At 36.4% G+C, this 24,819-nt stretch overlaps 2 protein-coding genes and 2 pseudogenes across 7 annotated transcripts; 3 read left to right on the top strand and 1 right to left on the bottom strand.

Annotated features, from left to right (window-relative positions):
- Positions 1 to 4: 4 nt before the first annotated feature.
- Positions 5 to 4,254, bottom strand: TOC75-III (translocon at the outer envelope membrane of chloroplasts 75-III). Its single transcript, XM_007016284.3, has 7 exons — positions 3,079 to 4,254; positions 2,287 to 2,508; positions 2,055 to 2,162; positions 1,744 to 1,935; positions 1,407 to 1,655; positions 714 to 968; positions 5 to 489 (listed from the first exon to the last, which is right to left on the bottom strand). Exons 1-7 carry the CDS (start codon positions 4,252 to 4,254, stop codon positions 250 to 252), a joined length of 2,442 nt encoding a protein of 813 aa, XP_007016346.3. The 3' UTR covers positions 5 to 249.
- Positions 4,255 to 4,452: 198 nt separating this feature from the next.
- Positions 4,453 to 10,145, top strand: LOC18590641 (pentatricopeptide repeat-containing protein At3g24000, mitochondrial). 6 transcript variants are annotated; one of them, XM_007016282.3, is made up of 5 exons: positions 6,740 to 7,000; positions 7,631 to 8,113; positions 8,351 to 8,623; positions 8,829 to 9,484; positions 9,848 to 10,145. In XM_007016282.3, the coding sequence occupies exons 2-5, from the start codon at positions 8,032 to 8,034 to the stop codon at positions 9,851 to 9,853; spliced, it is 1,017 nt and encodes a 338-aa protein (XP_007016344.3). In that variant the 5' UTR covers positions 6,740 to 7,000; positions 7,631 to 8,031; the 3' UTR covers positions 9,854 to 10,145. The 6 variants fall into 6 exon arrangements, 5 of the variants coding, with proteins under 5 accessions (XP_017982683.2, XP_017982684.2, XP_017982686.2 ...); XM_007016281.3 differs by having other exon boundaries at positions 8,829 to 9,488; XR_001929419.2 differs by lacking the exons at positions 8,351 to 8,623; positions 8,829 to 9,484; positions 9,848 to 10,145 and having other exon boundaries at positions 4,670 to 7,000; positions 7,631 to 7,734; positions 7,839 to 8,009.
- Positions 10,146 to 14,707: 4,562 nt separating this feature from the next.
- On the top strand, positions 14,708 to 16,988 carry LOC18590640 (L-type lectin-domain containing receptor kinase SIT2 pseudogene; annotated as a pseudogene).
- A 4,464-nt stretch (positions 16,989 to 21,452) lies between these two features.
- Positions 21,453 to 23,957, top strand: LOC18590639 (L-type lectin-domain containing receptor kinase I.8 pseudogene; annotated as a pseudogene).
- Positions 23,958 to 24,819: the final 862 nt, after the last annotated feature.

Genomic DNA, 24,819 nt, shown 5'->3' with positions numbered 1-24,819 from the left:
GAAGTACAGAAAGCATAATCAAGCACCAACAATTTCCTTGCAATCCCTCAGTTTGTACAGCATAGGATAAAAATATAACGCACAAGATTTTCAATAAAATAATTATTTGAAACAAGAAAGCCGCTTAAGTATTATTGTACCTAGTTCCATGTATCTCAAAAGATCTGTAAGATCAAGAACAGCTCTAACAGTAACTAGAAAACCCAAATGGCCACCCTGTATTAAGCAAAATTAGACCTAAATCACATTTTAATATCTTTCCCCAAATCGGAAGAAGACTGCACCAGTTCCAGTGTTATGGTCAACAGCATACTCGGCTCTCACTAGACCTAGCTTGACACCAACACCATATGATGAACCATGACCCATTCGCCTGTAGACCTCTGTTGGGTTACCCTTTACATCCTTTGAACTTCCTAGATCATTGCCATGCTCTGCAAATGCATATACATGTGTATTTCTCACAGGTATTCTAAGCTCGGCTCCAAGCTGCACGTAACATCAGAAAAAGGATTTCAGATTAGTTGTCATTTTATGTAAACACAAGCACACTCCCGTATTCAATTTATAGTTAGTTAACTCTCCTATGGCCTTTTTATCACCAGAATCCTCATTCTTAGCCTCCATTTTAACATGAAATACAACAAAAATCATGACATTAAAAGAAAAACCAAAGATTAGTAAAGAAAACAGGTATCACCAATCATTCTTACCTCGATAATGTTTCTAGCTGCGCCTAACTCACCCATGTTATAACCTCTCACAGAATAGGGGCCCCCAAGAGTAAAAGCATCATAACTTGGTAGGTCACCCACACAACCTCCATAATGGCCATGAAGGACTAGAACAGGTGGTGGTGGTTTATTGGCTCCTTCTTCCACTTGCTTTAGTTGGAGAAATCGTGTAAATGTTAGTTGGTGGCGGTTAAAGAACGGAAACTTGCTGCCAATGCCAAGTCCTTGGTCCACCTGCATTATGTAAATAAAAACCAGCAATGAGCTAGGAACAGAATTTTACAGGAAACTCAAATGCAGATTTATTAATAAACCATAATGAAGCTAAAGGTAGGCAGCGGTTTACAGGAACAGGAGCACTTGTAAGTAAGCTTAAGCTTATCCATTTAACTATTTCAAAAACGCAAAAAAATGCGTATGTCAATCCAGCGGCCAGAATAAGGAGCTATTATTCCTGTTTATTACATAAGAAATGCAGAAATGCTAGAAAGATTAGGAGAATGGCTTTGTTATCAATCTTAGAATAAATCGAACACATAACGGTTCATTTACAAGCATGTATCAAGCAATTGTATGCTATTAATGCTTTGAACTCATGCCAGATATGGAACAGTATCAGCAAAGAAAGATTATCCTGGTCCAGTCATAGTATTCACAATGTGATGAACTAACCTGGAATACATTCCTCTCACCAACTATAGCTCCATTTACAAACTTGGTATTATCACGTGTGATATTTGCCTGTAGAAATGCCATTCGATCAACACCAGTACCACTTAGAGTGGTTGGAGGTCCATCTGCGCTGATGCCTCCACTTGGCAGCACTCTTTGACCATTGGGAGAGATATGACTGCTTTCATCACGTGTTGTTATCTCTTCCATCACAAGTCCGTAAGTGAATTTACTTTGACGGGTGAAATTCTGCCAGAAGCATATTGATCACAATTGATTCCAGTATACATAAAATCCAACAATCACTTTAAGGACTTTTTTAGACATAGCAGATTACCTCTGTAATGTTAGCTTTGACACCAGCTCGATCAACCCATATTGGGGGGACTTCATCAACTCCTGGCCCACCAGTGAAAACTGGACTTAGTTTCCGGCTGTTAAAGCAGCTTGCTCGAAAAGTACGGTTGCGTGGATTATAAACACCATCTAAATATGGGTGCACATATTCTAATTTGAAAGCAAGATCATCCTGAAGAAAAGAATGACAGGAACATCTTAGGATGAAAAATTTACACTAATCACTGGTGTAAATAGTCATTGAGAGAGAGAGAGAGAGAGAGAGCAACATGCATATTCAGGATAACTTACCTGAGGATTAAAAAAGTTACTGGTGGTCAATGAACCAAGAATTGATCTGTTAAGCCCTTTGAGATTTCGGTGCTCAAAAGAGACAGTTCCACCAGGTTGAAATGAAGCCTGAACAGAAAATATATGTGCAATACGCAAACAAAATTCAATCAGAATTTCTAAGTGTAAACCATAATCTCTAATCATCTACATGCAAATTGCAGAGTACAAATATATAACAAGATTTACATACCAATGTGGGACGCCCCCCACGTCCAGGGACAATGCTCCACTCCGTACTGACTTCAGCTGATTTTTGATCCAGCTCTTTAAGCTTTATCTCAACAATGATGCCTCCCTCATTTTTCTCATCAGGACGTGGGTTCACTTCGATATTTGAAAACAAAGCCAATGAGTTTATGTTTCTCAGGGCTTGTTTCCCTGCCTCAATGTTAAAAACATTGCCTTGTCGAAGCTGTAAATCAAAAGCAGAGACATTAATCAACAATTAAACACCATCACAACTGCAACTAGTTACTTAAATCAGAAATAAAAAACACGGTATATAGGCATAGGCATAATTAGCAACTCTATAACTAAAGGTATGAACTAACAATCAGTCACCATTACAGTGAGAAGCCAAACATTCGAATCAACAAAAAATTACTCATCACTGGTTGAAATGAAGACATATTTTATCTGCAAATCTATAGTTTATAAGAGCTTATTAGAAAACACCCAAAGTCAGTGCCTTACTTGAAATCGTCACAATAGTTTTTTCTCTCTTCTAGACCTCAACTGATTTACTTGTCCTGCTAACTATCAAGTTAACTATTTCAATTGTTTACAGCTATTTCTGAATGTAGAAAATGATCAAATGCATTTCAAGACTTAAAAGTGAACAATCGATCAAATATTACCTAACTAGCATTTAAAGTAAATAACTTATAACATATCACTATCCACAATGTGATTCTTGGTTAGTTTCTCAGTAGCTCAAGAAAAATAAAAAATTAAAACCAAGAAACAGCCGTAATTAGTCTACCTGTTTGGGCAACTCTCTCCTGACAACAGGAAGCTGGGTATTCCCTTCAACAACATTCCCAAGCTTATCCTGGAATTGAATCACAAGCTGTGTAATATCCCCTTCCACAACCTCACAAACCACTTCCTTAGTATTCAAGTTCCCAAAATTCACAACCTGAGCACAAGCATACCCTTCATCATGGTACCATTTCTGAACTCTATCCCTTATCTTCTGCAACAACCTAGCACTCACTTTCCCTTGATCCCTCAACATTTGCAACACTTCCCTATGCACTTGCACTGGCAACAAGCATGGCCTGGCTCTCTCAATCCTCCTCTTATAATCCTTCTCTTGATTTTTATAATACTCCAATTTCTCCTTATCTGTCATATCAGAGTCCATTTCGATGGGCTTGGATTGAGCCATTAGCCCCACATTTATACACCTAAACCTATCAGCTGATTGCCAAGTACTTTCTGTAAAAGAGATGGTCAATCCCAAAGTTCCATCTGGGTTAGTTTTGCCTTCCATGTCAACCTTCTCAAACATTCCACAAGTGGCTAAAGTTTCGAGCTCTTTTTGTAACTGCGTTTTAGTGTAGATCCCTCCGGGTCTTAACGAAACCATTTCAAAGAATGAATCTTCAGTTCCTACCGTAGTCCATCGCCGTCGGTCGAAGAATAAAATGTCTGAAAGCTTGTATTTTTTGAACCCACTTAGCTTGTTGAGTTGAACTACTATGTTGGCAGGTAATCCATGAGAATCCCATTCTTGGGTCTGATTGTTATCGTCCGCAATTGCCGGCGAAGGCGAAAAGAGCTTTTCCCAGAAGTTGCCACTGCTTCCATCGCCGCCACCAGAACCACCGCCTCCGCCGCCGCCACCAGATAAGCCTCCACTGCCGCCAAAGTTTTCTCCGCCGCCTCCAGCGAGAAGGGTAGGAATGGGAGTGATGCGGATGAGGAGAGTGGCAGCAGAAGCGGAGGCTAGCGTGAGGGGTTTGGAGAGGGAGCGGAGGAGGGAGGTTGGCTTCTGGGGTTTAGGGTTTTGAAAAGGGAGGTGGCATTTGATGGAGGAGGACCGCGGGGAAGCGCGTGAGGAAGAGGAGGAAGTAGGGGGCAGTTGCCGGCGAGTGGAAGAGGAGAGGTTGGCAGATGGGGAGAGGAGGTGGGATGGGGCAGCGAAAGAAGGCATTGTTTGTGTTTCAGGTCTTTGGTGGGTTTGAGGAGGGGATAAGAAGACAGTGTAGTTTTGACTATATGTTTTGAGAAATAGGGACTGCTGGGTTTTGTGGACGGGCTGAAGAGGGTTTATCACAGTGGACCTAAGTGGCTAGAGCGTGCCCAAGCGTGGTGTAGCCATTATGAGCCATAGTTGAGCCCTTCGGTCATTGAGATTTGGCGAGATCTTCAATGTTTCCAGTTGTCAGGAACATGCCAGGGAATTTTGTTTTCCCCCTATTAATTTTACTTGGTCATTTGCTGCATGGAGCAAGTTACCACGCAGCAAGTTACCCATGAAAGAGGTGAGCTCAATGGTAAATTCCTGTATATTGACTCTAATAGTAGTATTAATTATTAAATTAAATTTGAAGGGTTCTTGAATTTTTTATTTATGAGAAAATTGTAATGAAAAAAGTATTATCAAGGACAAAAATATGGGGATTTCCCCATTAGAAAAACACAAAATGGGAATCTCAATGTTATTAGACCAAAACCTTTCATAGATTTACTGCAAATTTACCTCGGATAAGTAACATGTACGGAACACGAACAATTCTTATAAAGCCGGAGATGGTGTCTCAGTGTCACGATGAAGTTAACTTCCTCTTCTCGCCTGCTCTGCTCCTTTCTTAAATTCCCAAAACCAACCATCCATCACCTTTCCCGCTCGCTAACTACCCAAAATGCTCATAACCCACGAAACAATCCACTCTCTTGCCAGACCCAAATCTTCAATTACAAAGAAAACCAATCAAATTCACTTCATTTGGAGTTCTTTTCTCAGTTTCAACAAGATGGGTCTTTCTCAAGCCCTTTCACTTTCAACAAAATCATATCTGTTTGTGCCAAATCAGCTTCTCTTAGTACCGGCATTCAACTTCATTCAACGGTTATCAAAATGGGTTTCACTTCAAATCTCTATATTTGCAGCGGTCTTATTTTCATGTATGGTAAAAATGGTGAAATTTTTAGTGCTCAAAACCTGTTTGATGAATTGCCTGAAAGAAATGCGGTTTGTTGGAACTCTTTAATTTCTGGTTATATTCATGTTAATTCCCCGGAAATTGCTGTTAAACATTTTATAAAAATGTTAAGAACTGGAATAAAGGTTACCCCTTTTACTATTTCAGATGTTTTAGTTGGTTGCTCGCTGTTGGAAAAAGAAGAGCTTGGGGCTCAAGTTCATTGCTTCTGTCTGAAAGTTGGGTTTTTTTATAATGTTGTTATAGGAACAGGGTTGCTTGATATGTACTCGAAGTGTTGGAATATTGAGAATTCGAGGCGGGTTTTTGATAAAATGATTGACAAAAATGTAATTACTTGGACAGCTATGGTATCAGGGTGCGCACAGAATGGATTGCCTAATGAGGCAATGGCTTTAGTAAAGGAGATGTTGGGTTTGGGGCTCAGGTTGAACCATGTGACGTATAATAGCTTATTGAGTTCGTTTTTGAGTCCAGATTATTTGGATTGTTGTAGACAAGTTCATTGTCGGATAATTCAGGATGGTTTGGAAAGTAATGTGTATATTGCAGTTACCCTTTTGACTGTGTATTCGAAATGTAGTTGTAGTTTGGAGGATTTTCAAAAGTTGTGTGAAGGTGTATCTTGGTGGGATCAAGTCTCATGGAATGCAGTCATTGCTGGTTTCTGTAACTTAAGTTATGATGACAAAGCTATGAAATGTTTTGTGGAAATGAGGCAGGCAGGGATTAATATGGACTTTTTTACATTTACAAGCATGTTAGGAGCAATAGGGAATAGTTCAGCCCTTGAAGGGGGAAAGCAAATGCATGCTCTTATTTTGAAAACTGGGAATGCTTTGAATCCCTATGTGCAAAATGGGCTTGTTTCTATGTATGCTAGATGTGGTGTGATCAATGATTCAAAAATGGTGTTCTCATTGATGGAAGAACATGACGTGATCTCATGGAACTCGCTGCTATCAGGATGCGCTCATCACGGATATGGTAGAGAGGCTCTGGAGTTGTTTGAACAGATGAGAAAGACAGAGATTACACCCGATAGCACCACGTTCCTTGCGGTACTATCTGCTTGCAGCCATGTTGGATTTCTTGACAAAGGACTTGAATACTTTGAGTTGATGAAAAATGATGCCTTGCTTGAACTGCCTGGAGTGGAGCACTATGCTGCTGTTATTAATCTTTTTGGTAGGGCAGCGTATCTGAATGAAGCAGAAGCCTTTATTAATAGCATGCCAATCGAGCCAGGACCATCTGTTTACAAAGCTCTTCTAAGTGCTTGTGAGGTTTATGGAAATATAGAAATTGCTACACGTTCAGCAAATAGGCTTCTAGAGCTGTGGCCTAATGATCCTGCAACATATGTGTTGCTATCAAAAGTACTGAAAATGGGGAATGACTGGGATGATGCAGCAGGTGTGTGTAAGCTAATGTCGGATAGAGGAGTGAGGAAGAATCCAGGCTGTAGTTGGATTTGAGTTATCGAATGACTCAGTCTCTATTGCAATGTGAAACTGTCAACCATCATCGAGATAGAAGAAAATCAGCTTTATCTTGGTGTTCTCTCAAAAGGATGGAAGAGAGAATTTAGACTATCCTTTCATTGAAGACACTCTTTTCCCAAGTCTGGATTTTCAAATCACTTGTAACTGTTTTTGGTGATGCATAGCCATATATTTATGAAAGGATAACAAGACCTAAATTTTGCAGCCAGCTTAGTTGTATTATGCTGAGGTAAAGCCTGTTTAGAGGAAGTAATCTTCTTAAATTTTGTGAAGAATTATCTGGGACATTTAGTTTTCTGTATATCCTTCCATCACATGTTAAGTAAATAAACATGCCTTGTTCTGAGTAATAACGTTTGCTGACTCAATTCTGGAAATCTATCCTTTGCCGTGGTATAATTGATGTTCAATGCAAAGGGTTGGTGTGCTCCTTAATAAAAGAGCTTCATTGCCATGTGTAATAGAAAATTTTAAGACTTACATGTGAATCTGTTTGCTTGAGGGCATGGAATTATGGTCCTCAGATGCCATGTGATCGACAAGAAAGAGGAAGCATTTTGCTGATGAATCAATGGAATAATTAAATTTTATGTATTGTCAGTTTGCTATTCAGAACCTTTGGAACAAATTTGAACAACATTTTCATTTTCTTAATTTCAATGTTTTGTTCTAGCTAAAGGATTGTAAGGACATGTGAAAGGTGGTTTTATTAATTTAATGTTTTGTAAGGATTTGTATTGATTTGATTCTAAATAAGGATCTTCTCTAAACAATTACAATTCATTAGCACAAAATACATGCACTTGGAAAGAATGGTACTCTGTCTAATCTGAAAGGTCGTGTTTCCTGTATTTATCAGAATGTGCATGGAACTGCATCATCATTTCAGCTAGTGGAAGCACCATATGTTTGCAAAGGTTATTGTCAAATTCCTGTCCCATTGGACAAGAGGCCAAAGAAGAGGTTGAAAGTTGATCCAGACCTAGTCAAATTGCTATTTTAAGGAAAAGGAAAACAATTCCATGTTATCCATATTTTGTTACCATGTGTAAAACTTGTGCCCACAGGCATCTCAGTACTTCATCGAATTATGTGGCAATTGTTTACCGTCCATGCAAAAACACCGGAGAGTCATCCTCCAGTAATGTTGTCTCTTATATGTCTCTCTTTGGGTTGACATCTAGAACGCAAAACTGATTGTGGAAGACTTTCAAGACGGGAAAGAACACGAAATTCAATCAGTCAGCAATTGGAGAAAACATGGCTCAACTTGATCCCTTGCATCGATATCCCGATAATCATCGAAATCCTACCACTCCAACTATTGAACAACTTCTTCGAGGTAATCCCAGAATTTCATACTAAGAACACAACAGGTTAATCAGGTACATTCAAGGGCCAGAGATCTTCAGGATACTATTTCTGTTCAACAACTGATTTCTTTAGCATTTTGCTTAAAGCCAAAATTGGAGTCATGAATCATTTCTAAAGGAAAAAAAAAATGTGTTTTTTTGGCTCAAAGCAAGTAAAGATTTTGTTATCTTTCATAGTTTTTGTCTTAAATAACTTTCTTGTATAGCTGAGGATCCTCAAACCTGGTCGCCACAGTCACACTCTTCACCCACATCTGCAAGGAGCCAGGAGGTCAATGATCCTGAAGACGTCCATTACCATCCCAAAAAGTTAACCGTTCTTGCAAAAGTCAAGGAGAAAGCTCGAAGATGGAGACAGAGTTTCATCAAAAGGAAGCATAGTGAAGGAGATAACACCACGCCCTCTTGGGGTGTTAGGTTGGAAGATGAGGACGACGGAGATGAAGATGTAGGAGATCCTGAGTATCTTGGTGCTCCAAGTAATATCATAAATCTTCTTACAAGCTTAACAATGAGCGTTCTGTAATCACATCAAACCACTATTTTTAGGCTCATATGTATGAATCTCATCAGTGCTAAAATTTTAAGCCTCAAAAACTTTGACTCAATTTTGTTGATGCCCTTTCTAGCTGCTTTCCTCTTATATTTAGTGAAATTCTCTTGCTTGTGACATATTATTTACAGTGTATGAATCGGAGCTGGCACCTGAAGGGTACAAGGAGAATGCAAGGCAGCATCCAAGGGCAGTTCCTGTAATCTCAGAGAAGCATGTTTTGCCAAGCAGTGTCAAACCTGTTGCTGAACAAGGAAAAAAAGAGCACACATTGGCGGAAGCCAAGGCCAAGAAGCAGGCACCAGCTAATGCCACAGGAACAGATGCAACCCAGAAGATTGCTTCAAAGATTCAAGGCCTCTCTGTTTCAGCGCCAACAGCTTCCAAAACTGAGAAGCATACTACTTATGAAAATAATGAGCATGCTGCTCAAAAAACCAGCAAGGATGGTACTCATGAAGCTGACAAGTATGCTACTCAAGAAACTGACAAGCATGCCGTAAAAGCTGATAACCCAATCAGCCCCAGAGAGAACAATTGGGATAAAGGTGTTTCAGTGAAGGAGTATATAAAGAACAAATTTGAGCCAGGGGAAGATGAGAAAGCACTTTCTCAGGCAATATCTGATGCAATGAGTCCAAGTAGAACTCCTGGTGATGTGGGTGTGATCGAAAAAGTGAAAGGGGCTGTAAACTCTTTGCTGTGGAGAGAGGAGCCAGCCCAATCTACAATCGATCATTCAGCTAGAAACTCATCTCCACACATTCCCATTTCTAACAATGCTCAAGTTGGTACCTTCCTTTTTCCTCGTAATTGCAAATTTGGCATCCACTTGCATACTTGATTTTAGTATTAGAGGATTAAATTATTTAACAAATGGATGCTGAATCGTGACTGCCTGAGGATTCTAAAATCCAAATTATATCATATCTATTGCCAAAATTTCTTTCTAGAGTCTGGATACTATTTCGAAAATGATCAGTTGATATCATGGTAAGTCACAGAGTCAAATGTACATCAGTTATAACTCTTTCTGTTCAGTCCTACTATGGAGGTTCAGTAGTCTTCATCATTGTCACCTGGTAACTCAAACTGATCCTTGTTCAGGATACCAATGACTCCTCTCATTTTTCTTTTTGCCTTTTTGCAGTTATGAAGGAAGAGTACTCCAAGCCAACTGAAAGATAAATTTTACCCTGATTGCGACATGGTTTTCTGGACAGCCTTTTCTAATAAATAGTTTCAAGAAATCTAATTTTATGTTTTGTATTCAATATGAAGCATCATCATCATTAACTGTAATCCACCTTACAACTGTTCAAAGTTTGTATCCAAGAATTCTCACCTTCAGAACTACTGGTCTAACTTTTGGTACGTGGTGTAACCGTGTACAGGAGCATATGACATAATAATGTGTTGAAAAATATTATTAATTAGGTCCTGAAATAGAAAGAAAATTAAAAAAAGAAAAAAAAATTCCAGGCAGCCTGTCTGAAGAAAATACTACCAGTCTACCAACTATAAACTGAATTGAACATCAACCACCACGACAAAATCTAGCCCAATGTTTAGCTGTTATTCCTTCACAAAATGCTCTGAACTTTCGTTGGGGTCCTGAATCTGAATAGATTCCACATCAAAGCCAGTCCATTTCATGCTTACATAAATGAGGCCTCCTTTGCTGAAACTTCGTTCATAATAAAGGCAAAAGAAATTGGAAAGTTTGGCACCATATTCTACTTATCCAAAGTCTTGTTCTCTGGTCACCTATCGAGATAAAAATTGTCATTTGTTTCCATCAGTATTTGCAAAGCAGAGGAAACTGTCCACCATCCATGGAGAGCAGCACTTTCTATGTGGGTTACAGTATCCCAACTTCTCCTGTAGCGTTAAATGTGGACTAATTCGATAAGTTGATACAAGTAACTGAATCACATGGTTCAGAAATGAACAACACAAGTAAAAAAAATTCTCTGTTTACATTCATTTTAAGGTATTGTTCAAGAGTTATTTAGAAAAACAACGAAACAAAAGGATATTGTTCTTTCTATCCATGATGATCCTTTTCTGGGATTCCCTTTCCTGCTTTGATTCCACAATTTCGACTTTTCAAAGCAGTGATATGATCATGTAGGTCGCTGAGCCCCACTTACTCTCCCACGTATATAATATTTCCATTTTGACGGCAAAATCTGGACCACGTAAGGAACCTTCCGAGAGACTACGAGCATATTTGACTTGATTTTTTTTTAATTTAATAGTTATTATAAAAATTTTATGAAAAAAATTTGTGAAAAACAATCATCTTTCATAATTTAGTTTCAAAAGTAACCATAAAAATAAAGTTAACTATTTTTAACTATATTTAATTATAACTTGATAAAAATAACTTTTAAATTATTTCAAATAAATTAAATTATCCATCACAATTTCTCCATATTTTCATCTCTACTCCCGATTTCTCTCTCACACCATTTATTTTTCTTTAATTTTATCGATTTTTCTCTTCAACATCTGTTTGCTGTGCTCTCGATTTCTCTCTCTCGAGCTTTTAGGACACCGATAAATGATTTTGATGTGCTTAGGGTGGGTGATTATTTAGAGAATTTGATTTTTAGATATTTTGGATGAAACTAAAATAGTAAAAATGATTATAGATGTTTGAAATAGTTTTTAATTGAATCGATTCGAAGCCTAGATACAAATAAACTCAAGAATTTGAAATTTATAAACCTAGGGTTTTAAAATTTTTTTTTTCGATTTTTAGTTGAAATAGGTGTTTTAGATAAGGAAAATTCAAAATTATGTTTTGATTTATGAAAATATGTTAAAAATATTTTAATTAGTGCCAAATCGTAAAAAATAAAAAAAAAATTAAGAGAGCTGAAAGGATTTGAAATTTTAGTTCGCAAGTAACAACAATATTTCAGACATCAAAGTGTAACAATAATATTTTTTCAATATGACGTGTAATAATAATATTTTTTTCAATATGGCATATAACAATAATATTTTTTTCAACATGACGTAAAACATGTTTTTGTATATGGTGTGTAACAATAATATATTTTTTTAACAAGGCATGTAACAATCTTTTTTAATCATGTCGTGTAATATGTTTTTGTACATATCGTGTAACAATAAAATTTTTCAACATGACGTATAGCATCATGTGTATGGCGTGTAACATCATATGTACTTGATATAAGGAGGTTTAATACATAGCGTATAATATATTTTTGTATATGACGTATAACATCATGTATATGTCATATAAAATTATGTGTATTTGATATAAGGAGGTTTCATTAAGGGTAATTTTGTCCAATTTGACTAAAAATAGTTAAAATTATAAAAAAAATTATTTTTGAAAATATTTTTATCTTTTAGGGTCATTTTTTAATAAATAATAATTTTAAAAATTAAGCTAAAGTTGTTTGATAAATTTACTTTTTATAAGCTCTTTTTTATAGATACGCTATTTGATAAAACAACTTATATAAACTTTAATTTTGATTAAAATTACTAGAAATGGTATTTAACAAATCAAGAGAAAAAATTGAATCAAATTAAAAAAGATGAGTGTGAAAAAAATATAATTTCTCCTATAATATTGTGAATTGTTGAAAGATAAAAGAAGAATATAAAAAAAATATTTGTTGTTATTTTTTAAATAATGACTTGAAATTTATGACCTTTGAAATTGAACGAAACTAATGTTACATGCAAAAATGAGAACCCAAAATAGTATTAATAATAAATCTAACTGAGTTAGAAAAATCACGTTTAGCCACTGATTTGGTAATTCATTTTCCTATTGAAATCATAAACACTAATTCCATATAAATCTATCAAGGTCTTAATGTCCTCATCAATAAAGTTCCCATCCATGAACAAAAATGTTTTGGTTTTTATTTTTATTTTTTAATGGGTTATTTATTTTGTCGAGAAGTGTCAATCATCTAATGGGCACTATTAACTTAAATGTGAAATTCATTGATGAGAAGTTCAGGGATTCTGTAATTGCTATAAGTCTATTTAAATTTTCTTGTAGTGTAGCTTATTATTATATCTAAAAGAAAAAAAATTTTAAATCTGAGTTACTACAAACGAATACAAATATTGATTTTCAATTTTCATCTAATTTATCTAAACTATGATTGACTTATTTGACTAATTTTTCAATTATAATCAACAAATGTTATATATATCATAAAGAAATTGCACCCGAGAATTTGTCTCATTGGTTAGTGCATAATTTCCCTACCTAAAGAATAGGGTTCGAATCTCTCTGTCTAAAAAATAGGGTTCGAATCTCCCCTCCCCTAATTATAAAAAAAAAAAAAAAAAGAAAGAAGTTAAGAACAAATAAACATTACATAATTACCATATCAAACAACAAAGAGAGTTTTCAAAGCAAAAAAAAAAAAAGATAGAAAATAAAATGAAAAACAAAACAAAATAAAAAGAAAAAAAAGAAATAATACCTAAATACAATTTTAAATTTTGGATTTTTTTTTAATTTTTGTAAGAACAGAAAAATCTTAGAAAAATAATTTGCAATAAACGAGAGAGGAGAGGGAGATCGATAGGTAGAGACGGAGGGGTATTTTTTAAGAGAAGATCTTTTTGAAAAAAAAAACTCTCTTAAGAAGTTAGACGTGCTTTTAAAAAAAATAAAAGAAAATTTTTATTTAAAGTTTTTTTAAAATTTTTCTTTTTAATTTTTATTTTTTAAAAAAATTATTTTTTTAGGAGTTTCTTATAAAATATTGTTTTGCTCAAACTTTTTTATAAAAAAATAAATAAGTTAAAAATAAATCTATCCAATTAGACACTAAGGCAGAGTGATTGACTAGTTGTATCCCCTTTTTAAATAGAGGCATTTTAAAAAATAGTCCTTAAAGATAAGATTTTTTTAAAAATAATCTTCTTTATAGTTTTAACCATTTTTAGTCAAGTTGGATAAAATTACCCTTAACGAAGTTACACACTATGATGTTACACGCCATGTACAAAAATCTGTGACACGTCATGTACAAAAACCTGTGACAAGCCATGGTTAGCGTGTGACACGCCATGTACAAAAACCTGTGACAAGTCATGGTTAGCGTGTTACACGCCATATATAAAAACATGTGACACGTCATGTACAAAAACCTGTGACAAGCCATGATTAGCATGTGACACGTCATGTACAAAAGCTTGTGATAAGCCATGATTAGCATGTGACACGCTTTGTACAAAAGCCTGTGACAAGTTATGGTTAGGGTGTTACACGTCATGTACAACAACTTGTGACACGCCATATACAAAAACCTGTGAAACTTCAAATCTTATCAATTTTTTTCTTTTTTTTTATTTTTTTTGACAATTTGGCACAGATTAAAGTGTTTCTAATATGTTTTCATAAATCAAAATACAATTTTTTTTATCTAAAACACTTACTTTGACTAAAAATAAAAAAAAATTCTTTGAAAACCTAAATTTATAAATTTCAAAATTTTGAGTTTATTGATATTTAGGTTTCGAATTGATTCAATTAAAAGCTATTTCATGCATTTGTAATTATTTTTACCGTTTTAGTTTTATTCAAAATACCTAAAAATTGAATTTTCCAAACAGCCACCCACCTAAGCACATCAAAACCATTGCTTGATGTCTTGAAAGCGTAAGAAAGAAAAATCTGAAAACATGAGAGAGAGAAATCGAAATCATAGCAGACAAATGTCGAACAGATAAATCGATAAAATTTGAGAGACTAGGATGGTGAGAAAGAAATCCGAAGCACAAATGGAGAGAAATGAAAAGAAATTGTAATGAATAGTTTAATTTATTTAAAATAGTTTCAAGAGAATTTTTGTCAAGTCATGATTAAATATGATTAAAAATAATTAAATTTATTTTAATAATTACTTTTAAAATATTTTTATCAAAAAATGTCATTTTCTATAATTTTCTCTTTTAAAGATAGATAATTGAGGAAAAAGGGAACTCACGGCCATGGTTTGATATAGATAAACAAGCAGTCACCATTTCTCTGTTTTCTTTCTTCTCTCAATGGCTGCAGATCTTAAATCACTCCTTATTCTGGTAACATTCTTTATGTTTTTAAACCGGTTTGCCTTACCCCAAGAACAAAACCAGTTCATCTTCAATGGCTTTAAGGGAGCCAATCTGCATCTAAATGGGATTGCTAAGATCCTACCCAATGGTCTATTGGAGCTAACCAACACTTCAAATATACAAGTCGGCCGTGCTTTCTTCCCCTTTCCTCTCAAGTTCAACAAATCTTCATCTAACAGCTCTGATTCGCTATCATTTTCAACCAACTTTGTGTTTGCCATGGTCCCAGAATTGGCCAATCCTGGTGGCCATGGTATTGCATTCACTATCTCACCTACAATGGAGCTGGCAGGGGCTGTAGCAAGCCAGTATTTTGGGCTGTTTAATTCTTCAAGCACTGGCCTTTCTGCAAACCATGTGTTTGCTATAGAGCTAGACACAATTCAAAGCCCTGAATTTGGAGATATGGAAGGCAGCCATGTTGGAATCGATGTAAACAACTTGAGATCCTTGAAATCAGCTCCAGCAACATACTTTACAGAAGGGATAACTAAAAGCTTGGATTTCTTGAGTGGAAGTCCAATGCAGCTGTGGATAGATTATGATGAAGTAGAGAAGCTGCTCAATGTAACATTAGCTCCTGTGGGAAGCAATAAGCCTAGCCAACCTCTTTTATCAACAAGCATTGATCTTTCTACTGTTCTTTTGGATTCCATGTATGTTGGTTTCTCTTCATCAACTGGTGAATTGGCTAGTGATCACTATATTCTCGGCTGGAGCTTCAGAAAGTTTGGGAAAGCACAAAGCCTTGACTACTCAAAGCTTCCTTCACTTCCTCCACGGAGAAAACCAAAGTCAAAAGCAGATTTGATAATTATTCTTCCTTCAGTAGCGGTGATTGCTATGCTTGTAGCAATCTCTGGTGGTGCATATGTTATACGAAGGAAAAAATATGAAGAAATACGTGAAGATTGGGAAAAAGAATATGGTCCTCAAAGGTTTTCTTATAAGGATCTCTATAAAGCAACAAAAGGCTTTAAAGAAAGAGAACTACTTGGTCGTGGGGGTTTTGGAAGTGTTTACAGAGGAGTATTACCTTCTTCAAATGAGCATATAGCCGTCAAGAAGATCTCCCATGATTCAAAACAAGGGATGAAGCAGTTTGTTAGTGAAATTATTAGCATGGGAAGGCTAAGGCACAGGAACTTGGTGCAGCTCCTAGGCTACTGCCGGCGTAAAGGAGAACTTCTATTGGTCTATGACTGTATGCCCAATGGAAGTCTAGACAAGTTCCTATTTAGCAATTCAAAGCCAAACCTTAGTTGGGTTCAACGATTTCGAATTCTTAAAGACATAGCATCTGCACTGCTTTACCTTCATGAAGAGTGGGAGCAACTTGTGCTTCACAGAGATGTAAAAGCTAGCAATATTCTGTTAGATGCTAACTTTAATGGAAGGTTAGGAGACTTTGGTCTTGCCAAATTATATGATCATGGCACAAATCCCCAAACTACTTGCGTGGTTGGGACTCTGGGATACATGGCACCAGAGCTGGCTAGAACCGGGAAGGCCACTACCAGCACCGATGTTTTTGCCTTTGGAACTTTCATGCTTGAAATAGCATGTGGAAGGAAGCCTCTAGAGCTACAACTAGATCCTGAAGGGACGATTTTGGCTGATTGGGTTCTTCAATTATGGAAAGCAGGAGCTATTCTTGATGCAAGCGACCATAGATTGGAAGGCGAATATGTGGCAGAGGAAATGGAGTTGGTTTTGAGACTAGGTCTTCTTTGTACAAACCCCAGGGCATCAAACAGGCCTAGCATGAGGCAGCTGGTGCAATATTTGGATGGGAATGTTACCTTGCCTGAGATACCTTTGGATGGTGCTAGAATTGAAATGATGTGAATTGAACATAATTTTAATAATTCTGTTTCTGCCAACTCCTTTTCCTCGTCTATCCTCAGCACTGGTCGTTGAATCAGAAAATATCTCTCATCAGAACCCTTAAATGTGAGAAAGCAAGCTGAACATCAGCAATGGACAAAGGATGCGGAATAAGTTTGAGATTGATGCGTAGAATTTGCCACGGGCTATAAGCTTCTTTCCGCCAAATATTATGCTGTATCTTCTAGTTCTGGTAAAAATATGTGAGCTCAATGCCAACCTATCCATGTACTACATCTTACACTCTTTGGCTGCACATAAAAAATAATTTGCTCCAAGTCAAGTTAATTATTAACGCAATGCAATAGCTAATCGTGTAACTTAAACCTTTGATTGAGCTTGAGTAGTTTGCATATTGTAATTAAATGCTAGTATATGGAAACAAGCCAATAGAATACGGAGAAGTTTACAGATTACTGTCATTGTGAAAACATATAGGAAAATCTGATTTGCACCTCAGTATCATTAATTCCACCCTTCTCCAAATGTTCTTTGGTAGTTACTATACTAGAAGGTTATGAAACAGAAGAGATTCAATATTGACAGCCATCATTCTTTCCTAGCTTTTGGGTCAAATTTTTCGCATGAGGGGCAGACTTATCTGCATCCGCCAGTCAATCATAACCGTGCGTAAGCTGCACTAGTTCGAAGAACATATACAACTGCCTTAAGGACCTGCAGTACTGCTAAGGATGGAAAGTTCCCCTCTTGTCGACATCCTGGTTTTCATTCCACCAACACCTTCATTCAACCATCTCTTAGCCTACTAAATTTTCTTCACACTTAGTCTTCTTTTTTTTTTTTTTTTCTTTTTGGGGATAACTGAGATTTTATTCATCCAAAGAAGCAGGAAAACCTGCTAAGTACAGAAGGAACACAGTGCTACAGCGGCAACACCAGTTGTTACATCGATGAAGAACACCAAAAACAACAGCATAAATTAATCAAGTATATCATCTTAGCCCCGGTTTGTCGTAATATTCTTTATGTAACGACTCAAGTCCAACCACTGGCTCAGTAACTTTTTGGGCCTAAATCACGTGACTTTCAAAAGTTTAAGCTCAAGTTATTAGTAGTGGTGGACTTAGATTGTTATATAAATTTTAACAATCACATTCACATCAGATCAGATGTGGAATGTTGGGTATCACAATCTCATCCATTCAAATTCTTGATATCCTCATCAAGGCCACACATCACATCCACAGGACTAAGATCTCACCAGGGCAATGTGAAAGCTCATATCAAACTTGTACTGACTCTGATACCATTTGTAACAACTCAAGCCCAACCACCGGCTCAACAGCTTTTTGGATCTAAATCAAGTGGTGAACTTGGATTATTATATAAGTCTTAACAATCACATTTACATCAAATCAGATATGAGATGTTAGATATCACACTTTAATAAGAAGTTATCCACTGCAATATGCTCATCAAACCTCCTCTTTTATGCGACTAAGAATAGCAAGAAGAGAACTGGTTTTCTTGTTGTACATACTTATGTTCCTTTCTATTCAAATAAAGTAGAGATAACCATGTTTTTATTCATGCTTAAGGGAACCTCCCTCGTTTTCCTCATTGCCCTTTTTCCTCTGTTTCCATTTTGATCCCAAGAAGTCTTCCACTTCCACGTGAGACATGTATTTTGTTGTCTTATATCACAGTACTTTATTAGTGCAAGATTTTCTGCACATGCTTTCTTCTTTCCCCACCTAAAACATACCATCTTTTTGGATTTATGTACAATTCTCTTTTGGCCATGTCTCACAGGTCACTAGGCTTTCCACTTGCACAATGCATTTCTTCCTCCTAAGTTCACACTTTAAGGTCTACAATAAGCTCCGAAGAGGTTTCAGCCCAGTTTGAAGGTGCCTCCAAAGCTTTCAGGTAGAACTAAACATGTTGCTCCTTTCCCTGTACGCATGCTGTACTTAATGAAAGAATAAATGATGGCTTTTCTGTTTTAAATGAGAGTCAATGGAGACAAAGTCCATGATCATGATCTAAGGATGACAAGGCATTATTATTTATTACCAACAGGAGTGACATACACTGCACGAGGACAATGCATGTATATTTTTCTTCTAATTGGACTTTGTTGTTGGAATTCAATTTATCAACAACACGCTGAGTCTAATTACTGATGCAAAAGTGAGATGTTGTAATGAGTTCTACAGAAGAAGATATCTGAAAAAATATGAAAAGTATGAAAGCATAAACAGATTGACTTGCAATGAACAGTTACTGCTAAATCCTTCCTGTTTCCACATATCTTATTGAAGATTATCTCCAGCCAATCGAGTAACATACCCTGGTTTTGGTCGGTCGAAATTTTATATAATCTATTTGGCTAAGCTACAACTGATTATAACCTCGTTTGATACTAAGGATGGAAAAAAATGGTGGTGTTTATTGTTGCATGGTATCCAAGTCCAAGATAGACAATTTCTATCTAAATTTTGAATGATTTCTTGCAAACTAATTATGGAAATTGTGTGGCAACGGGAACCCAATATTCCTACAATCTTATTTTATTTCACACATTGTACCTCATTTTTTTTTTTTTTTGCATTGTTAAGTATTGGATAAGGTTTAGAGGCTTGTTAGGTTAAGTCCACCACGAGAAGTCAATTTTCTCTGTTTTATTGTTCTTTCAGAAATGATGAGGATGCACCCTGAGGGTCACCGTCCATTTCCAACATGTCAAAGCAGCTGTTATGCATGCCTCTGCAAGTTATGCATGTGCATTGGAATTTTGGAAGGTTAAATCCAAATTCAACAAAACATTTCTGCCTATGCAACCTTCTACCAATCAAGGTTGCAAAGTACCTACGTAAAGTAATATTTTGAGAGTGTTTTGTGATATATAAGAAAAGGTATGTAAACAGTGGCTAAATTTTGTCAATGCCAGGAAACCAGCCTACTGCTCTATTTCTTCCCCCTAACTGATAAGTCAAAGTTTTGGTTCTCAATCTATTACTTAATTAATTACAATAATAAAAAGTCCTTTGATTCAAAGAACATGTACTCCTGGCCATGAAATTTCTTTCCCCGGTTCCTGGACAATTCCATATGGCATAAGTTAAAGCTCCCTTTCCTTTATCAAACCATGCATGTGAAAAGCAATGTAGATTTAAGACAAAGAGTGAGGCATTTTTTTTTTAAAGTTATGTTGAGGCACATAATTTGCTGGCATGTATTAGTTACTGGCTAATGCTTGATATTAATATACACCAAGCTTTATTTAGAAAAGAAAGCAGAAAAACAAACGAAGTGAAGACAAGCCGCCCCTATATGCAATATTAGCTCTTCAATATATGCATAGGGCATTACTCTCTGACTATACCCTTCTGTTTTTGACAAACTTTTTCAATGATTTAATAGATTATATTTAATAAATGTTGATTTTCTTTGAATAAGAATAGACCATGTGATGATATCAGCTTTCTATAATAATGTAGATCATGTAGTGTGTGTTCTTTTGGCTGCATTGGGAAGATATGCTTATTCTCAATTGCATTGTATTTGAAATGTTATCAAATTAATTAGAATTTAGAACTAGTAGTATTTGGTGTAGAACAAGTTCTGACTTGGTAAAAAAAATATTATTTCATGCTTCGTGCTTTGACTAATAAACCATAGTAAACAGCTGCAAAAGGATTATCATCTTCTACATAATGAAAAAGGGTAGCTAGATCATCCAAGTCGACTTCCTTAAACAGACAAATTAATATCTCTAAATCAAAACGTTATGGAGAAGCATTCATGTTGTATAGACTTTTTCTAGCATAGGATTCCGTATGCTGGTAGTAAACTGATGAAGCATGGATGATCCAGGTGAGCTCAAGCACCAAGAAATGAAGGAATTTGGGATTTATCTCTAGTGGATCAAAGAAGTAAAAAGGTGTTAGTCTGCTCCTTTGAAGAACCAAATTCCCACATAAGTTTTAGTCTCAAAAATTTTTCCTGTGAAGTTTTCTTTTCTAAGCCCAAAAATGTAAATTTTTAAGTAAAGAAGTCCCCATGCGCAGATGAGAAGACTTCTGAGAGTCAATACCAGGCCAAGTCCATTCCGTGCTTGTAAAAGTAGCAACCTGTTGTAGTCTCCAGAAGAATAATATAACAGTCACACTGGAGGAAATTGCATGTATGTTACTTGCCAATTTGTTGGACTTTTTCTCCTGGAATATAGCAAACGTTGAGGATATGCCATTTGTTTTCGTAGATCATTGAAATTTTGTTACCGATATTAAAGAAATGATAATCTTGAATAAGCTCTATGTTTATGTCACCTTGATCCTCAGGGATGCAACTGACAAAAACTTTATGCTAGTTGTCCTAATATGAAACTTTGAGCCCAAGTAAGCATATCATTGCATAAACAAGTTGACTTGCTGCACAAAAAAATTCAAAAAATAATTTTAAAATCACATAAACCGTTTACTTTTTAACCAGGAATTTAACCATAGGCATGATTAAAACCAGTTCATCATTATTGACCTTGGGTTTGGCTGAGTATAACCTTCCCCCAAGGTCATATCCCAATGGCAAAGGAATGAGAGGGATAAAGGGAAGATGGTGCCTCGCTGCCTCATCCTATTATCATGCGGCCTAACAACCAAAGTAGAGGTCAATTATCAGTTTCCACGTTATTTCAGTAATTCCATTTATTGACTGTTGAAATTAAAATCATTGAATGATTATTCTCCTCGTCCTAGAACTTGACCATTTCTGCAGGAGGTCATATAATATATTGCTACAAGGTGTTGCCCGGAGAGATAAACTTAAAGTAGGTTCTCTTAGCACCAAGACCGTTCGTTCTTTTCACAATGGCTGCTGCTTTTACATCATTTTATTTTTTGTTGTGTTCCTGCCTGGCTCTGATTTCGCTGGCCAGGGCTGAAGATACTGACCAGTTCATCTACAATGGCTTCGTTGGTGCTAATTTGCACCTTGATGGGAATGCCAAAATCCACCACAATGGTATACTGCAGCTCACCAATACTTCAAAACAACTTGCTGCCCATGCTTTCTACCCATCTCCAATAAAATTCAACACTTCTTCCCCAAGTACAGTTCGATCTCTTTCCTTCTCCACGAATTTTGTCATTGCCATGGTTCCTGAATGGAAAGATACTAGTGGCCATGGCATTGTCTTTGTCATCTCCCCATCTATGGATTTCAGCCATGCTGTTGAAAGCCAATATCTAGGACTCTTTAATACTACAAACAACGGCAATTCTTCAAATCACATCTTTGCAGTTGAGTTTGATACTATCCTCAGTCCTGAATTTGAGGATAGAAATGATAATCATGTAGGAATTGATGTTAATGGCTTGAAGTCCATCCAATCCGAACCAGCAGCATATTTTTCCAATGAAGAAAGGAAGAATAGAAGCTTGAAGCTCATCAGTGGACATCCAATACAGGTTTGGGTGGACTACAATGATGGAGAAAAACTACTCAATGTCACATTGGCACCAATGAGAAGCCCAAAACCAGACCAGCCTCTGCTGTCAACATCAGTCGATCTCTCTGATATTCTACTAGACACTATGTATGTTGGTTTCTCTGCAGCAACAGGTTCAATTGCAAGTAACCATTATATTCTGGGATGGAGCTTCAACAGAAGTGGACAAGCACGAAGCCTTGAGATATCAGAGCTTCCAAAACTTCCCAAAGTTGGCAGAAGAATAAAACCGGATCGATTGATTTTGATCATAGCAGCAGGGCTTTTGCTGGTAATAATCACTGGAGCAACATATTTTTACAGGAGGAAGAAATATGAAGAAGTATATGAAGCCTGGGAACAGGAGTATGGACCTCAAAGGTTCTCCTACAAGACTCTCTACAAAGCAACCCAAGGTTTTAGAGACAAACAGCTTGTTGGAGCCGGAGGTTTCGGGAAGGTATATAAAGGTACACTTCCTTCTTCCAATGAACAAATTGCGGTCAAGAAAGTGTCCCATGAATCAAATCAAGGGATGAAGGAATTTGTCTCTGAGATTGTTAGCATGGGAAGGCTAAGGCATAAGAACTTGGTGCCGCTTCTTGGCTATTGCAGGCGAAAGAAAGAACTCCTTTTGGTCTACGATTATATGCCAAATGGGAGCCTTGACCAATTCCTCTTCGACGATGACCATCCAAACCTTAATTGGCCTCAAAGATTTCAAATCATCAGAGGGGTGGCATCTGCTCTTCGTTATCTCCATGAAGAATGGGAACAAGTTGTTCTGCACAGAGATATCAAAGCTGGCAATGTTCTTTTAGATTCCAATCTAAATGGACGGCTAGGAGATTTTGGCCTTGCCAGATTTTATGATCATGATGCTGGTCCACAAACCACCTGCCTTGTAGGGACTTTAGGATATCTGGATCCCGAAATTACCAGAACAGGGAAGGCTACTAAAAGTTCTGATGTGTTTGCTTTCGGGGCTTTTCTGCTTGAGGTGGCTTGCGGGAGGAAACCTATAGATCCTCACCTACCCCCTGAAGAGATTTTTCTAGTTGAGTTGGTCAATAGGTGCTGGAAAAGAGGTATTATTCTTGATGCTAGTGATCCTAGATTACAAGGTAATTATGTGGTGGAGGAGATGGTGAAAGTTTTGAAACTAGGCTTGCTTTGTTCCGACCCCAGGCCCGATAGAAGACCTACCATCAAGGAAGTGGTGCAGTATCTTGATGGCAATGCCAGTTTGCCTGATATACCACTGGACCGTGCCGAAAGTAAACCATCTTCTATTCTTGAAACTCTCCCACTTGACAGTACTGAAACTAACCTATCCGTGGCAAACAACCTGGCATCTGATTGTATAATTTCGTTTTCCTCATCACTTGGGAGGGGTTCTCTGAATTCCTTCTCGAGTACCGACACAGTTCTCCGTGTAGGTCGCTGAAGCAGCCCTTTTCTTGTCAAGCTTTAAACAGGGTGGAGAGCTGAATGAAGAATTGCAAATGTTGTACATAGATAGAACTTGTTCCTGCATTTTGGATTTTTACCTTTGCTTTTTTTTCAAGCATTCTGTAACTCTGCAAGTCAATCTGATCTTTCTGGTTTAATACACATAACGTCAATTTTGTTGCTACATTTAGAACTTACACCGACTTTTTATCAATTAGAAGCTCCCCACGTATGTTATTACCTTGCTGGAACTCCTACTTTCATGCCTTGAAGCAGTGCAAATGAACAGAAGATGGGAGAATAATTGCCCTTTAATTGTTTGTAATCCAAGAGTTTGATGCTTTGTATCCAAACCCCTTCAGTTAAATTGATAGGAAGGTTTCATTGTACAGCACACCTGGTAAACAATATTACAGACCTTGGACTTCCCAACTTCCTCCATTACTACACTAATGGCGTGTCTCTCAAAATACTATACTTACTCCAATAAGTAAAATTATATATTTTAGAATAAAGGAATTTATTAATCTTTTATTTATTTATTTATAAAATATGACTTTACTTTTAATGATTGACTTAACTTTAAAGATTTTATCTTGAAATTTAACAGAAAAAAAATTCCAACCTAATGCTCTCATCATCATTTCTTGTTTTATTTATCAAAGAAACCTTTATAAGTATATTTTTTTAATTGAAAAGGAATATTACCCTAGGACAATTACTTTTACTTTAAAATAATTTATTTCAGTAAGTTAATGATACCGTGATAGGACAGGTGTATATACTTTTCTAAGTTAATTTACTGCATGTAATGACTTTTAGGTCTTATGTAGTTGACTAGCTTAGTTACTATTGGCTAAACTAAGGAGATTCCTTGATCAAGATTTAATAATTAAATTGCTACCAATATGATCTGAGTTAGTTGGGTTGGAAAAAGCTATGGTATTATATTAACTGTAAAAGCTTAATCTTTAAAGAGTTGCTGTCCCGTTATGATCTTGTATACTACCAATACTTTCAGGTTTCATTGATTAGGTGGTAAGGATTTATGAAGTTTGACGAAAGTTGTTAGAATTTGATCTATCCAACTTAACAGTATCGTATTACGAAAAAAGAAAATTTTACTTTATCAGATTTAAAATTTTGATATCATATTAAAAAAAATTAAATATTTTATATAATTATCTTAATGAATGTCTTCTTGA

This window comes from Theobroma cacao, chromosome 9 (assembly GCF_053813885.1).
Source record: "Theobroma cacao isolate CCN51 chromosome 9, ASM5381388v1, whole genome shotgun sequence".
In the NCBI taxonomy this organism is placed as follows: Eukaryota; Viridiplantae; Streptophyta; class Magnoliopsida; order Malvales; family Malvaceae; genus Theobroma; species Theobroma cacao.
This window is presented reverse-complemented; position numbering and strand designations above follow the sequence as displayed.